The 15481-nt window shown below is 53.5% G+C and overlaps 1 protein-coding gene across 2 annotated transcripts in view; it reads left to right on the forward strand.

The window, feature by feature from the left end:
- The window catches only part of LOC140403967 (transcription factor PU.1-like), a 33794-nt gene extending 19114 nt beyond the window's left edge, over positions 1-14680 (forward strand). The window contains exons 1-5 of one of the 2 annotated variants that reach the window (XM_072492266.1): positions 894-1000; positions 1604-1697; positions 3391-3587; positions 8991-9153; positions 14011-14680. In XM_072492266.1, the coding sequence (XP_072348367.1) occupies positions 932-1000; positions 1604-1697; positions 3391-3587; positions 8991-9153; positions 14011-14330 (843 nt within the window). In that variant the 5' untranslated portion in view covers positions 894-931 and the 3' untranslated portion in view covers positions 14331-14680. Of the gene's footprint in view, positions 1-893; positions 1001-1603; positions 1698-3390; positions 3588-8990; positions 9154-14010 lie in introns of those variants that run through there. The other variant, XM_072492267.1, reaches the window with a different exon arrangement.
- Positions 14681-15481: the final 801 nt, after the last annotated feature.

The raw sequence follows: 15481 nt of genomic DNA on the forward strand, positions 1-15481 counted from the left end.
GTCGTCACTTAGACTCCCGATGGGAGAATTGCGCCCACATCTTTGGACTGTGGAAGGAAACCGGAGCACCCGGAGGAAACCCACGCAGACACGGGGAGAAGGTGCAGACTCCGCACATACACATACAATTTGAGGTTACTATTGAATTACCTTCCACCGTCCTTCCACGTGGCGCATTCCAGATCGTGACAGTGCACTGCTTTTAACAAAGACAGACCTGTTCAGCTCCTCTCTGCTTTTTGCTCAGTTGGTGAGTCTGCCTACTTTCCTGTGAACACTGCAAGATTTGAATCTGGAATGCACTGCATTGTCTGAAAGAGTCAAATGCTAGCATCAAAAATGCTGAATGGCCTCTTCCAGCGCCGGGCATTTTACGATTCAAAAATCGCACTCCCAACTTTCCAACAACCTCGTTGCCAAAGAGGTCTTCTGAATGGAGTCTGACTGGCAGGCCCACAAGCCTCTATCGCCAACCTGACCAGCGGAATGCCTTGCTGGACACTGCCTGGTGACCAGCGCCCATGCTGCAAAGCGTGGGAAGGGTCAACACTGAAACAGGTGCTCGGCATGGTTCAATAGGTAGGGACTTCCTGTGAGCTGACAGCCAATACCGTGTGACATGTTGAGGCGACGTCCTGGGAGGGGGGGGGGGGCAGGGCAGGGCAGACACTGTATTCAAATTATTTACACACTCTATTTGGTAATCATCCCCCCCCCTACCACCGCCCCCCCCCTCCCCCACCATGTGCATCCGTCCTGTAATGCCCCTGGGGGTGCCAGATAAAGAGTCTGAAGTGCAGCGTGCAAAAGCACCGAAAGGAAACAGATGGGAGGTTGAGTTTAACCCTCCTGGCCACCATCCACCTGAGTTATTACAAGCGTTAAGTTGTCGGATCAGGCCACCAGAGTTGTTTGTCCGCGCGGATTTAGAATGAAACATCGTACTGACGCTTCTTGTGGGAAAATTCAAATGAGCGGGCTCTGTGCCAGCCGGGCGCACGTGAGTTACGGTTGAGCTGGGGGGCTGGGGTTTGGCAGATACATTTCATCTGTTTGTCTTTGGGCCCGCGCCCTGGCCTCCATTCTCAGCTCGATGCTCCCAGTGACAATACCGCTATTGCTGCCTTTCGAACGAGATGGCGACCCAGTACTCTCAGGTGGACATTAAAGGTCCCAGACCGTTTTTTGAGAAGACGAGCGGGGCGGGGGTGGGGGTGGGGGTGGGGGGGTGCGGGTGGGGAGGGGGGGGGGGGAGATGGGGTGGGGGGGGGGGTTGCGGGGAGAGTTTTTACCAGCTGCCCTGGGGAAATAGTTATCCCTTCAGCGATATCGCTAAAAATAGATTCCCTGCTCGTGTCGTATGTGGCAGCTTCTGTCCCGTGCAAATCGACCGCTTCAGAAAATGCTTCATTAACTGAAGTGCCCCGGGGGCATCCTCAAGGTGCTCTATTGGTTGCGACGGGGGAACAGACCCTGCACTCTGCTCCAGCGAGTCATAGGAAGTCTAAAAAGGTGAGGAGGGTGGGATAGGGAGGGGAAGAGATCGAGTGAAAATGAGCGTGTGTGTTAGGTAACTCCTGACCGTTTTGTTTCTTCTCTGCAGTACCCTGAGGCAGTGACATACGAAACAGAGCCGTACAGCAAACACCCGGCAGCTTTCTGCTCCTATTATGTAGCTGATCCAGAGCAGCCTGCAGGTCAGTGGCTTCGGTACTGGGCCGAGATCGAAAGCGGCCGTGTGTTTTCTCTTTCCTGACTATCGGGCCCCCCATGTCCCATCTCTCTATTTAACCACCCAGACCACACTCCTGTGACACTGAGAGTCCAGCCCAGCTCAGAGTATAAAAAATATATATTTTTATTCGGGTATTTGCAAGTTTTTATAATAATAACAATGCCATGAACATGCCCCCCTCCCCCCACTGCCCCCTCCGGAATACTGCATCTGCTGACAGTTTAATTCTCCCCGAGAAAGTCGACGAACGGCTGTCACCTCCGGGTGAACCCGACCATTGACCCTCTTAAGGCGAACGTTATTTTCTCGAGACTGAGAAACCCAGCCATGTCACTAACCCAGGTCTCTGCACTCGGGGCTTCGAGTCCCTCCACATTAATGAGATCCGTCTCTGGGCTACCAGGGAGGCAGAGGCCAGGACGTCAGCCTCTTTGGCCCCCTGAACTCCCGGCTCTTCCGACACTCCAAAGATCGTCACCTCCGGACTCGGCACCACCCGTGTTTTGAGTACCGTGGACATTGCCTTAGCGAAACCCTGCCAAAACCCTCTTAAGCTTCGGGCATGCCCAAAACATGTGGACGTGATTTGCTGGGCTTCCCGCGCACCTCGCACACCTGTCCTCTATCCCGAATAACTTGCTCATCCAGGCCACTGTCATGTGTGCCCGGTGAGCCCCGCTCAGAGTTAATGAACCGGCCTTGCAGTTTGGAGAGGCTTAACTGGTGAAACACATGGCCCCCCCTTGAATACTATTAATTGTCAACCAGTCTTCAGAAAGACGGCATCGCTGCCGAGACAAACATTTTGGTTTAACTTGAGAAGATGATGGTGAGCCAACCTCTCGAGTCGCTGATGTCAACGTGGGGTTCGTACCCTCAGTGTCGTGTGGGAGGGTGTCCCAGGATTTTGACCCAGTGACAGTGAAGGGATGGAGATTCTATAGCCCCTGGTCAGGGCGATGTGTGGCTTGAAGGGCAACTTGCAGCTGGTGTTCCCATGCACTTACTGCCCTTGTCCATCTAGGTGCCAGAGGCGAGGAGTTTGAAGGTGCTGTCTACGGGGCCTGGGCGAGGCGCTGCGGTGCATCTTGTAGAAGGTACACACGGCTGCCACTGTGTGGCCGGTGGTAGAGGGAGTGAATGTTGAAGGTGCCAACCAAGTGGGGCTGCTTCGTGCTGGATGGCGTCGGGTTTCTTGAGTGTTGTTGGTGCTGCACTCACCCAGGCAAGTGGAGAGTCTTCCATCACACTCCTGGCCTTGCAGATGGTGGACAGGCTTTGGGGAGTCAGGATCTGAGTTACTCGCTGCAGGGTTCCCAGCCTCTGACCTGCTCTTGTGACCATGTGGCTCATTCAGCGAAGTCTCTGGTTGACCCCACAATGCTGATGGTAAGGGACTGTAAAGCTTTTGAATGGCAATGTTCTTGAATCTTGTAACCATTTGCTTAAGGCACGCAGACTACTGTATCTCTGTCATAATAGATATTTAAATAAATAATAAAATCACTACAAGCTTACGTTGTAGTTTGCATATCAGGTTATTGACTGCTGTCGGAGGTCTTGCTGTTGGGAGAGTAAGGACGGGGTCTGAGGGCAGTGATGACGCAGAAATGCGAGACGTGACACCCCTAACGAGCTGCTTCCTCTGCCTCTAGATCATTACTGGACGGGCTCCGACCATCACATCCTGGGTTACGACCACTTTGACGGCGGGCAGTTCACCCAGCTTCAGAATGTGCCGGTCTCCCACCTACAGAGCTTGTACCCACAATTCCCACTGGAGGTCGTGAGCACCCCCGACCCGTCACTGCCAAACCACGGCACCTGCCCACTGGAGGAGGATTACAACCAGGTACACAATTCCCCAAGTTTGCCGATTGATAACCAAACTTGGCGGAGTGACGGAGAGCGCGGATGATAACAACCGGCCGGCAGAACGGGCAGATACAATTTAATATAGCGTTTAATACAGAGAAGAAAGACAAAATAATACAGACTTAATGGAACAATTCTAAAGAATGTGCCGGGACAGAGGGACCTGGGGTACATCAATCTTTGCAGTTGGCAGGATATATATTGAGAGAGTGGTTAGCAAAACATCTGCGATCATGGGCTTCATAAGTAGAGGCACTGAATCCAAAAGCAGGTACGTTAATGCTGACCCTTTATAAAACTCTGGTTCAGAACACAATTACAGTGCTGGTCGCCGCACTCCAGGAAGGATGAGAGGTTACAGAGGGGATTGACCAGAATGGTTCCAGGGCAGCACGGTGCCAGGGACCCGGGTTCGATTCCGACCTCGGGTGACTGTCTGCGTGGAGTTTGCACTTCCTCCCCGTGTCTGCGTGGGTTTCCTCCGGGTGCTCCGGTTTCCTCCCACAGTCCAAAAGTGTTTGTTTCAAACACTAGCTGCGAAAGCTAGTGATTTGAAACAAACCTGTTGGACTTTAACCTGGTGTTGTAAGACTTCTTACTGTGCTCATCCCAGTCCAACGCCGGCATCTCCACATTGTCAGTCCAAAAGCTGTGCAGGTTAGGTGGATTGGCCGTGATCAATTGTCCCTCAGTGTCCAAGGATGTGCAGGTGAGGTGGGGTTGTGGGGGTAGGGTGGGGGAATGGACTTAGGTAGGGTGCTCTTGCAGAGGGTGGGTGCTGATTTGATGGGCTGAATGGCCTCCTTCTGCACTGTGGGGATTCTATGATGAGGGGTTTTAGTGACAAGGTTAAGATTGGAGGAGTTGGGATTGGTCTACTTGGAGCGAAGGAGATGGAGGGACGATTTGATAGAGGTATACATTGGCTGATGGTACAGGGATAGGGGGGGGACACAGATTTAATGTTTTGGCAAGAGATGTAGGAGCGATCAGAGGAAGGTTTAGCACAGGGCTAAATCGCTGGCTTTGAAAGCAGACCAAGGCAGGCCAGCAGCATGGTTCAATTCCCGTACCAGCCTCCCCGAACAGGCGCCGGAATGTGGCGACGAGGGGCTTTTCACAGTAACCTCGTTTGAAGCCTACTTGTGACAATAAGCAATTTCTTCTTCTTCTTCTTCTAACACAGCGAGTGGCAATGACCTGGAACTCGCTGCCTACCAGGGTGGAGGCAAGATATGAATGATTTCAAAAGGAGACTGGATGGTCTCTTGAGGGAAGTAAACTTGCAGAGACACGGGAAATAGAGCGGGGGGGCAAGGGACCCATCAATGGACTGCTCCTCGGAGCATGGGCTTGATGGGGCGAATTGCCTCCTTCTGTGCTGCTCGGGTTACCAACCCCCACGATTATCCTGGAGTCTCCAGGAATTGGATATAAATCTCCGAGCACATCCGGGAGATAAAGCCAGAGGGAAATTTTCTTTCTCTTCCCCCTTTTCTTTTGTTGTAAGTGTGTTGACCGTGGCTCGGTTGGGAGCACTCTTTCCTCTCTCGTTTGATGATTATGGATTCAAGTCATGCTCTGCGCCTGGAGCGTAACAAATATAGGCCGACACTCCCATGCAGCACCGAGGGAGTGCTGCACTGTCGGAGGTACCGTCTTTCCGATGAGCTGTTAAACCGAGTCCCCGTCTTGCCTGTCAACTGAATGTAAAACATCCCAAAACACCATTTCACAGAAGATCAGATGAGTTCTCTCTGGTATCCTGGTCATTATTTATCACTCAGCCCCCATCACAGAAAAACGGATGACCCGGTCATTTGCACCTTGCTGTTTGTGGTATCTTGCTGTGTGATAATGGGTTGCCCCCGTTTCCTACATCTCAGCAGTGCCTGCGCTTAAAGCACTTTACAGCCAACGACGTACTCTTGGAGACATCCTGTGGTTGTGAAAGTTGCTATATAAATGCAAAATTTCTTTTTTTTATTGAGGATGGGGAGTGAACACTATTTGACTGACAGTCAACCATCGTCCAATGGGATGCAGAAGAGTCTGTTGGTCTGTCGATGTCCCTGGACTGGTGCGCTGTGATGATGGACATGTTCAGTGACCAATGGGAACAGAGTATCATAGAATCATAGAATTTACAGGGCAGAAGGAGGCCATTCGGCCCATCAGGTCTGCACCGGCTCTTGGAGTAGGGGTGTGGGGGGCAGTTGAAGGCAGAGGGGGTTATGCGAGGAGTGTCCAAGAATATATCCAAGCAAGAATTGGTGGTCAAGTTCAAATAGAAAGTGCTGGAAAAGCTCAGCCGGTCTGGCAGCGTCCGTGGAGAGAGAAGCACGTTCTGCCCGTGTCTGCGTGGGTTCCCTCCAGGCTCTCCGGTTTCCTCCCACAAGTCCCGAAAGACGTGCTTGTTAGGTGAATCGGACATTCTGAATTCTTCCTCCGTGTACCCGAACAGGCGCCGGAATGTGGCGACGAGGGGCTTTTCACAGGAACTTCATTGTGTTAATGTAAGCCTACTTGTGACAATAATAAAGATTATTATTATACGACTGTTTTTCACAGATGGGCAGAATTGTGATGGATTTTATGCTGTTGGTGGAGGTGGGTGGGGAGGGTCAGAGTGAGCGAAAAGAAAGGCCAGCGATCGATTCGGGGGCGGAGGAGATTAAATAACAAAGATGTCACAAATGGCAAAGAGAGTGGGAATCGTTGCAGAATAAAAACAAAACGTGGGCCCAGAACAATGGTTAAGCATAAAGTCTGGAAAGTACACCAGAAAAACAAGATGCAGACTGGCTCTTGGCAAAACTAAATCAAAACGGAGGCCAGAGTTCCCAGTCTGAAGTTGTTGAACTCCGTGTTGAATCCAGAAGGCTGTAAAATGCCTGATTGGAAGATGTGAGTTGCTGGTCCTCTGTGCGTGGAGCATCACTGCACCGTGCAGCAGGCCGGAGGCAGATGTGTCAGCGCGTGAGGTGGCAAGCGAATGTCAGGTCGGCCAGAAGGTGCGCCGGGCAAATTGCACAGAAAGAACATGAAACTCTTGCGTGGGTTTAACAGGAAGGTGGGTGGTCGTGAGTGCTCCTTACAGCCCGCACCCCTCTCCCGCTCACAGGGTGGCACAGTGGCTAGCACTGCTGCATTCACAGCGCCAGGGACCCAGGATTGATTCCGGTCTCAGGTGACTGTGCGGAGTCTGCACGTTCTCCCCGTCTCTGTGTGGGTTTCCTCCGGGTGCTCCGGTTTCCACCCACAGTCCAAAGACGTGCAGGTTAGGTGGACTGGCTACGTTAAATTGCCGTTAGTGTCCAAAAAAGGTTAGGAGGGGTTATTGGGTTACGGGAATAGTGTAGAAGTGAGGGCTTAAGTGAATCGGTGCAGACGTGATGGGCCAAATGGCCTCCTTCTGCACTGTATGTTTTATGTAAACATATAAAATTATGGAAGAAATAGATAGATGCGGGCAGGTTGTTTCCACTGGCGGGTGAAAGCAGAACGAGGGGACATAGCCTCAAAATAAGGGGAAGTAGATTTAGGACTGAGTTTAGGAGGAACTTCTTCACCCAAAGGGTTGTGAATCTATGGAATTCCCTGCTCATTGAACCAGTTGAGGCTCTTTCATTAAATGTTTTCAAGATAAAGATATAGAGTTTTTTGAAGACTAAAGGTGTTATGGGCTGGCATTCTCCGTAATCCCACAGGCGGGCCGTACCGACGCCAAAGAGCGGCGTGAACCACTCTGGCGTCAGGCCGCCCGGAAGGTGCGGAATCCTCCGTACCTTCGGGGGATAGGCCGGCGTTGGAGTGATTGGCGCCGCGCCAACCGGCGCCGAAGGGCCTTCACCGGCCGCGCAGGTTGGCGCGTGCGCAGGAGCGCCAGCGTGTTCCCAGAACCGCTGCCGTGATCCCTGCGAATGCGCAGGGGGTTTCTTCCCCGCGCCGGCCATGGCGGAGCCTTACACAGGCCGGCGGAGAGGGAAAGAGAGCCCCCACGGCACAGGCCCGCCCGCAGATCGGTGGGCCCCAATCGCGGTCAGGCCAATGTGGCCCCCCCCCCCGGGGCCGGATCCCCCCCCCCCCTCCCCCTCCCCCGAGGACACCGCAGGCCGCCCTCAGAGCCATGTCCCGCCGGTACGGACCTAGTCTAATCCACGGCAACGGGACTGGCTGAAAACGGGCGGCCGCTCGGCCCATCGGGGCCCGGAGTATCGCCAGGTGGGCCACTGCCAATGGCCCCCGATCGGTGCGGCGCGATCCCCGCCCCCGCCAAGAAACCGGCGGCAGGGCGGGATTCACGCCTTTCCCGGCGATTCTCCGACTCGGCGGGGGGGTCGGAGAATCCCGCCCATGGTGTTCGGCGGGAAGGTGGAGCTGAGTCCACAAAAAATCAGCCATGATCTCATTGACTGGTGGAGCAGGCTCGAGGGGCCAGGTGGCCTACTCCTGCTCCTAGTTCTTATGTAAGATTCCCAGACGGTAAGGATTGGTTGAGGAAGTTGTTTTTTGCCTCTCCCTGGAAAAGGACAGATTTTGAGATGGGGTTTGAAAGAGGGGACAAAAGCAAAGCGAGTAAGGGTGGAAAAAAGAATTGGGAATGTTATAAAAGCGCAGCAGTTCTGGCAGCGTCTGTGGAGGGGGGAAACCGAGTTAACGTTTCGAGTCTGCGTGGCTCAGAGTAGGGTGTGTTACAAGAGGGAGAAGGGAGAGATGTGGCGAGGGCTGGGGAAGTGAGGGCGATATCCGGCCTTCCCTCACCATATAGGATTCTTCTGTAAGTTTGTCAGGGAGTTGCAGGAACGTTGGCTCCCGGTGTGGTCGGCAAACCGCCCACTGTGGACAATGCAGTCGGGAGATTAATCCTTTAGCACCGGGGGTCAGCAGGAGACACAGGTGACGTAGAAACCTCGCAAAGCGATTAAAAAGCATCTATATCTTTTTCTCTCTCTGCTCCTTTATTTAAAACTCACTTTTCTCCTTTTACTTAAAAATAAAATGCACTGCTGCCTCACGGCGCCGAGGTCCCAGATTCGATCCCGGCTCTGGGTCACGGTCCGTGTGGAATTTGCACATTCTCCTCGTGTTTGCGTGGGTCTCGCCCCCACAACCCAAAGATGTGCAGGCGAGGTGGATTGGCGACACTAAATTGCCCCTTAATTGGAAAAAAAATTAATTGGGTACTCCAAATAAAAAATAAAAAATTGATCCTCAATCTGTTCGACCGCGTTACGAATGCACCTTCCTTGACCGTCACCCCCTTGGGCGGGTCTCAAACCCGGAGATTGTGGCTCAGTAATTTATAATACACCATCTAAAGAATTACAGTCACGGGAACTTCATTTTTCCATTCCTTTTCCCGCTTCCTCCCTGGCAGGTTTTCCCGATGATGTACCCTTCTTACCAGACGTCCAACGACATGTCGAGCCCATCGATATCCGGGGACGATGATTATAACCTTGGCAGTCCCGTGCTGGAGGTCTCCGACAGCGAGTTTGACGAGAACATTCCCCCTAGAGAATCGTCGACACATGATGGAGGTCAGTGAGCCCACGATAGCGAGTTGATATGAGTATTCGAGTGAAATTGCATCGGACAGAGCCCCCGCTACCCCTCCCCTCCCCACCTCGCTCCACCACCCACGCCCATCTATCCTCTCACCTCACCGTCCAGCGCCTGTGGTGTGACTGGAATATTGTGTTCACTCCTGGGCGCGACCCTTTGGGAACGATCTCAAGGCCTCGGAGAGGGTGTGCAGGGGATTTGTTGGGCTGGTGCCGCAGGGATGAGATTGGAGAAGCTGGGGTCCATCGCCCTCGAACAGAGAAGGTCACGAGGAGGTTTTCAAATTGATGAACAGTTGTGCTGGAGTAAGTGAGGAAAAATTGTTTCTATGCGTGGGAGGGTCGGCACAGTGACACAGTGGTTAGCACTGCTGCCTCACAGCGCCAGGGACCCGGGTTCCATTCTGGCCTCGGGTCACTGTCTGTGCGGACAACGTTCTCCCCGTGTCTGCGTGGGTTTCCCCCGGGTGCTCCGGTTCCCTCCCACAGTCCAAAGATGTGCAGGTTAGGTGAATTGGCCGTGATAAATTGCCCCTTAGTGTCCAAGGATGTGCAGGTTAGGTGGGGTTACAGGGATAGGGCGGGGGAATGGGCCTAGGTAAGGTGCTCTTCCAGAGAGTCGTTGCGGACTCGACAGGCAGAGTGGTTAGCACTGGGACTACGGCGCTGAGGATCCGTGTTCGAATCCTGGCCTGGGTCATTGTCCATGTGGAGTTTGCACATTCTCCCCGTGTCTGCGTGGGTCTCTCCCCCACCACCCAAAGATGTGCAGGGTAGGTGGATTGACCACGCTAAATTGCCCCTTAATGGGAAAAAAAACTAATCGGGTACTCTAAACTTATTTAAAAAAAGAGAGGAATGGTCAAAGGATCAGAGGCGATGTGAGAAAACATTGTTTTCCACAGCGGATTTTTGTGATCTGCAAAGCGCTGCCTCACACAATAGTAATTTTCAAAAGGGAATTGGGTAAATACTTGAAGGAAAAAAGTTGTCGTGCTGTGTGTAGAGAAGAGGGGTGAGGGGGCGGGATTGGATAGTTCTGCCAAAGAGCAGGCAGTGCTGTACTGTTCAAGGTCCTTACACTCACTTCACTGGCACCTGTTGCGTGGGCATCCACATGCCACCAGTTGACTCCGACGCTTCCAGGCTCAGGGAGATGCTGGTCCCCAGTGACTGTCACCTCGGGGTGGGTGGGGGGGGGGGGGGGGAGTTTGAATGGGGAGGTCAAACCTCCTCTTCTCTCCATTGTTTTCGCGCAGTTGATGGAAGGCCCACTTGAGAGAGAGAGAGGGAGGCACCGATGGGCTCTTGTTGTCGTGTGGCGACAGGAAACGTAAAGTTAGGCGTCTCTGTGGAGCGGTTGGACCGCGACAAATACATCTGTGAGTTAGTGTCACCAGCCCGGGCATCAGTCCCTTGGGTCAAGATGTTCCACCGCTTGTCGAATCCACAGCTTCTACCAGCTTGGCTGAATGAGCGGACCGGGGGGGGGGGGATTGGGGGAGGGGGGGAGAAACAGGACCGACCATTTCCAACCAGCTGTTGGATGCAGCAGTGCCAGAGGGGAATTGCCATCAAAATGTGGCCAGGTGTTTTGGAGGGGTCAGGAGCGTGGGGGTGGGGGGGTGGGGAGGGGGGGGGGGGGGGGGAGAGTGTTGGGGCTTGCGAGTGTCCAGTTGAACTTCCTGCAAATTTCAGAAGGAGCCAGTGTGAATGTTTTTCCTCTTTTTAAAAATTTTTTTTACAGGTAGCCGATTATTTCTTTTTCCAATGAAGGGGCAACTTAGCATGGCCAATCCGCCTCGCCTGCATATCTTTGGCTTGTGGGGGTGAGACCAACATAGTCACGGGGAGAATGTGCAAACTCCACACGGACAATGACCCAGGGCTCGGATTCGAACCTGGGTCCTCAGCACCTCAGTCCCAGTGCTAACCACTGCGCCACCACTCTTTATTTTTTTTAGGGAAGCACTCTTGTTTTATTCTTTTTGGGGATTTGAATGTCTCTGGGCAAGGTCAACATTTGTTGCCCATCCCTATTTGCCCTTGAACGGAGTGGCTTGCTAGGACATTTCAGAGGGTAGTTGAGAGTCAGCCACGTTGCTGTGGGTCTGGAGTCACGTGTGGGTCAGGCCGGGTAAGGACGGCAGATTTCCTTCCCTGAAGGACATTAGTGAACCAGATGGGTTTTGTAAATTAAGGGGCAATTTAGCGTGGCCAGTCCACCTACCCTGCACATCTTTGGGTTGTGGGGGTGAAACCCACGGCGACACGGGGAGAATGTGCAAACTCCACACGGACAGTGACCCAGAGCTGGGATCGAACCTGGGACCTCGGTCTTTGGCGCCGTGAGGCACCAGTGCTAACCACTGCGCAGGCGTACCGCCCCACCAGATGGGTGTTTACAATACTTGACGATAGTTTCATGGCTGCCATTGCCGAGACTAGTTTCAGATTCCTTGCTCGGGATTCTCCCCTACCCGGCGGGGCGGGGAGTCCTGCCGGGACGGAGTGGCGCGGACCACTCCAGCGTCGGGTCGCCCCAAAGGCGCGAATCCTCCGCACCTTTAGGGGCTAGGCCGGCCCCGGAGTGGTTGGCGCCCCGCCGGCTGGCGTGGAAGGCCTTTGGCGCCACGCCAGCCGGGGCCGAAGGGACTCAGCCGGCCGGCGCAAGTCCCCACGCATGCGCGGGGGTGGGGGTGGGGGGGGTTCACCTATGCGTCGGCCATGGCGGAGGCTGATGGTCGGCGCATAGGAAAAGGGTGCCCCCCACGGCACAGGCCCGCCCGTGGATCGGTGGGCCCCGATCGCGGGCCAGGCCACCGTGGGGGCTCCCCCCGGGGCCAGGTCGCTCCGCGCCCCCCCCCCAGGACCCCGTAGCCCGCTCGCGCCGCCAGGTCCCGCCGATAATGGACCTGGTTCAATTCACACCGGCGGGACCGGCATAGAAGCAGTGGGACTTCGGCCCATCGCGGGGGGTGGGGGGGGGGTCTAGTGACATTACAACAATGCCCTCCTCGCTTCTTCAATCATTTTGAACTATGACTAATTGAAAGCTATTTATAGATAAATGGGCAACGTCATAGAGGCCTACAGCACTGAAAAGGCCCTTTGGACCATTGCATCTGCCCCAGTAAAAAACAACCACTTAACTATTCTAATCCCATTTTCCAGCACTTGGCCCATAGCCTTGTCTGCCTTAACATCGCAAGTGTACCTCTAAATACTTCTTAAATGTTATGAGGGTCTCTGCCTCTATCGCCCTTTTAAGGCAGCGAGTTCCAGACTCCACCACCCTCTGAGTAAAGAGGTTTTTCCTCACATCCCCTCTTTACCTCCTGCCCCTTACCTTAAATCTAGCCCCCTGGTCATCCCCCCCACCAAGGGGAAAAGTTTCTTCCTCTCTATCTATGCCCCTCATAATTTTATACATCTCAATCATGTCCCCCCCCCCTCAGGCTCCTCTGCTCCGAGGTAATCAACCCCAGTCTGTCCAATCTCTCTTCATAATTAAAACGCTCCAGCCCAATTCAGACCCTTTCCTTCCTGGAGTATTATTAGGTTTTGTTACCACATATTTCAGCTGTCGCTCCTTTGGATTCTGAGCCTGCTGCCGGGGCCTCACAGGTACAGGATTCTTCCCCAGTCGCCCTCAGCCATCCCTTGACGTCTTGCCACCTTCCTTCCTCCATGCCACCATAACCTTGTCCCCCTCCTGCCCGTCAAGCTATTTGGCTGTGGAGGACCTCGCAGCTGGATCTAATCCTGTCCGTCCCTGATGTTGACACCCCACTGCTGCTACCTGCCTTTCTGGCCCCATGTGCCACCGCTATGATGCTGTTGTGCACACTTCCTCATTGAAGCAGTTACTCTCTCCTCTCTCTCTTCTCTCTCTTGCATTCATACATTATCATAGAATTTACAGTGCAGAAGGAGGCCATTCGGCCCATCGAGTCTGCACCGGCTCTTGGAAAGAGCACCCTACCCAAGGTCAACACCTCCACCCTATCCCCATAACCCAGTAACACTAAGGGCAATTTTGGACACAAAGGGCAATTTATCATGGCCAATCCACCTAACCTGCGCATCTTTGGACTGTGGGAGGAAACCGGAGCACCCGGAGGAAACCCACGCACACACGGGGAGGATGTGCAGACTGCTTGCCTCTTCGGAGTCGGACACTTTAGGAACTTTCAAGCGGTTATTGGATCGGCACATGGAGCACACCAGAATGACAGGGAGTGGGATAGCTTGACCTTGGTTTCGGACAAAGCTCGGCACAACATCGAGGGCTGAAGGGTCAGTTCTGTGCTGTACTGTTCTATGTTCTATGTTCCGCACAGACCCACCTGCCTTGATGTCAAGCCACCTCGTTACCCCTGAAGGAGGTCTTGTGGGGCAGTGGGCAGTATCCCTGCCTCTGAACCAGAAGCTTTGGGTTCGGGTCCCACCCCAGGACTTAACGATTAATGAAGGTGCGTTCATAACCCGGCCAAACAGGTTGATTATCAACCTGCAATTCCTTCCAATGGAGCTGTGACAGTTATAGAACATAGAACATTACAGCGCAGTACAGGCCCTTCGGCCCTCGAAGTTGCGCTGACCTGTGAAACCACTCTAAAGCCCATCTACACTGTGGTAAGAACGGGAGAGTCTCTTGGTCGGCCATGCTTGATGTGGCTCTCTGGCTTCAGGCTAGACACCTATCCCAGGAAAGACAAGCTAAGATGGATGGGCGCGCGTGCTTTGTCTGCCCCACGTGTCTCTAGTGGGAAACCTTCAATGTTGTTAAGTTGCTACTCCTGTGACTAACCTACTTCCCGACTCGCGCAGGTGCCCGGAAGAAGGTGCGTCTCTACCAGTTCCTGCTGGAGCTGCTGAAGAGCGGGGAAATGAGGGATTGCGTCTGGTGGCTGGACCGTGAGAAGGGGACCTTCCAGTTCTCCTCCAAGCACAAGGAGCTGCTGGCCCATCGCTGGGGCATGCAGAAGGGCAACCGTAAGAAAATGACCTACCAGAAGATGGCCCGGGCACTGAGAAACTACGGCAAGACAGGCGAGATCCGCAAAATCAAAAAAAAACTAACCTACCAATTTGACGGCATGCTACTGGGCCTGAAAAAGCCAGAGTGCAAAACCAGCTTTTTGCCGTAAAGCCGCAGGAAGGGTCCCTTTTCTTTTTTATTTGGACTCTTCTATCTCAGACTGATTGTTTTGTTTATTGAGACGTGAAAGCTGGTTTTAACCCTGCACTTACCTCCTTGTTTTCGCGTTGTGTTTTTGTCTTGGTTTTCGAGAACGCTGTTGAAAGCTGCCGGTGCCATTGCTTTCCAATTTGACGCGCCTGAGATTCAGAGACTTGACGCTAGCTGCTTTTGAGTGGAGCCATGCAGCCGTTCTGTTCTTCCGGAAAGCTCTGAAGGTTAAAGGCCGATTCCCTTCTTCCCCTTCACGCCCACCCCACCCCCAGTGGGCTAGGGGTGGTTGGGGTGGGGGGATGGCTGGGGAGGAGTGTGGGGGCGGGGGAGGGCTGGGGGTGGGAGCAATTTAAAGATGTTTCCTGCAGGAGGGAGTTTGTAGGAATGATGATAGATAGACGATATACATGATGATGATAGATAACTCTGCAATATAGGAAGAAGTATTTTCCACTGCTTGGAGGAGTCCAGGTCAAGGGGGCAAATTGTTGGAATCATGGCCAGCCCATTCAGGCGAGAGGCTAGGGGAAGACTTCCCCTTCCTGTGAAGAGGCGTGGAGCTGTATCCCGCAGAAAGGAATAGACCTGAGCTCCATTCATATTCAATCTGCATTTTGCTAGCTGAGGAACATGGAACCTGGGTCGGCGATTGGAGTTAGTGTACAGATCAGTCACGATCCCTCAGACTGGCGGAACAAACCTCCAGTTCTTGCCTCTACCTCTTAACCTCCTCGACCCCTACGAGTGGGTCGCATTCCGGATCGATTCGACAGGAAAAAGGTACTCTGGGTCAGTGAAAGTCTTGAGAGAAAGACACTTGGACCTTCTGGAACGATCCATTCACAGGCTCCTTTTCTCTTCAATGAGACGTGGGGCCTCGCTGGCTAGGCCGGCATTTGAGGCCCATCCCTAATTGCCCCTTGAGAAGGTGGTGGTGAGCCGCCTTCTTGAACCCGCTGCAGTCCACGTGGTGTAGGTACACCCACAGTGCTGTTAGGGAGGGAGTTCCAGGAGTTTGACCCAACGACAGTGCAGGAACGGCCGATATATTTCAAATGGTGGGCTTCCCATGTAGCTGCTGCCCTTGTCCTTCTAGATGGTTAACGT

This window comes from Scyliorhinus torazame, chromosome 29 (assembly GCF_047496885.1).
Source record: "Scyliorhinus torazame isolate Kashiwa2021f chromosome 29, sScyTor2.1, whole genome shotgun sequence".
Classification (NCBI taxonomy): domain Eukaryota; kingdom Metazoa; phylum Chordata; class Chondrichthyes; order Carcharhiniformes; family Scyliorhinidae; genus Scyliorhinus; species Scyliorhinus torazame.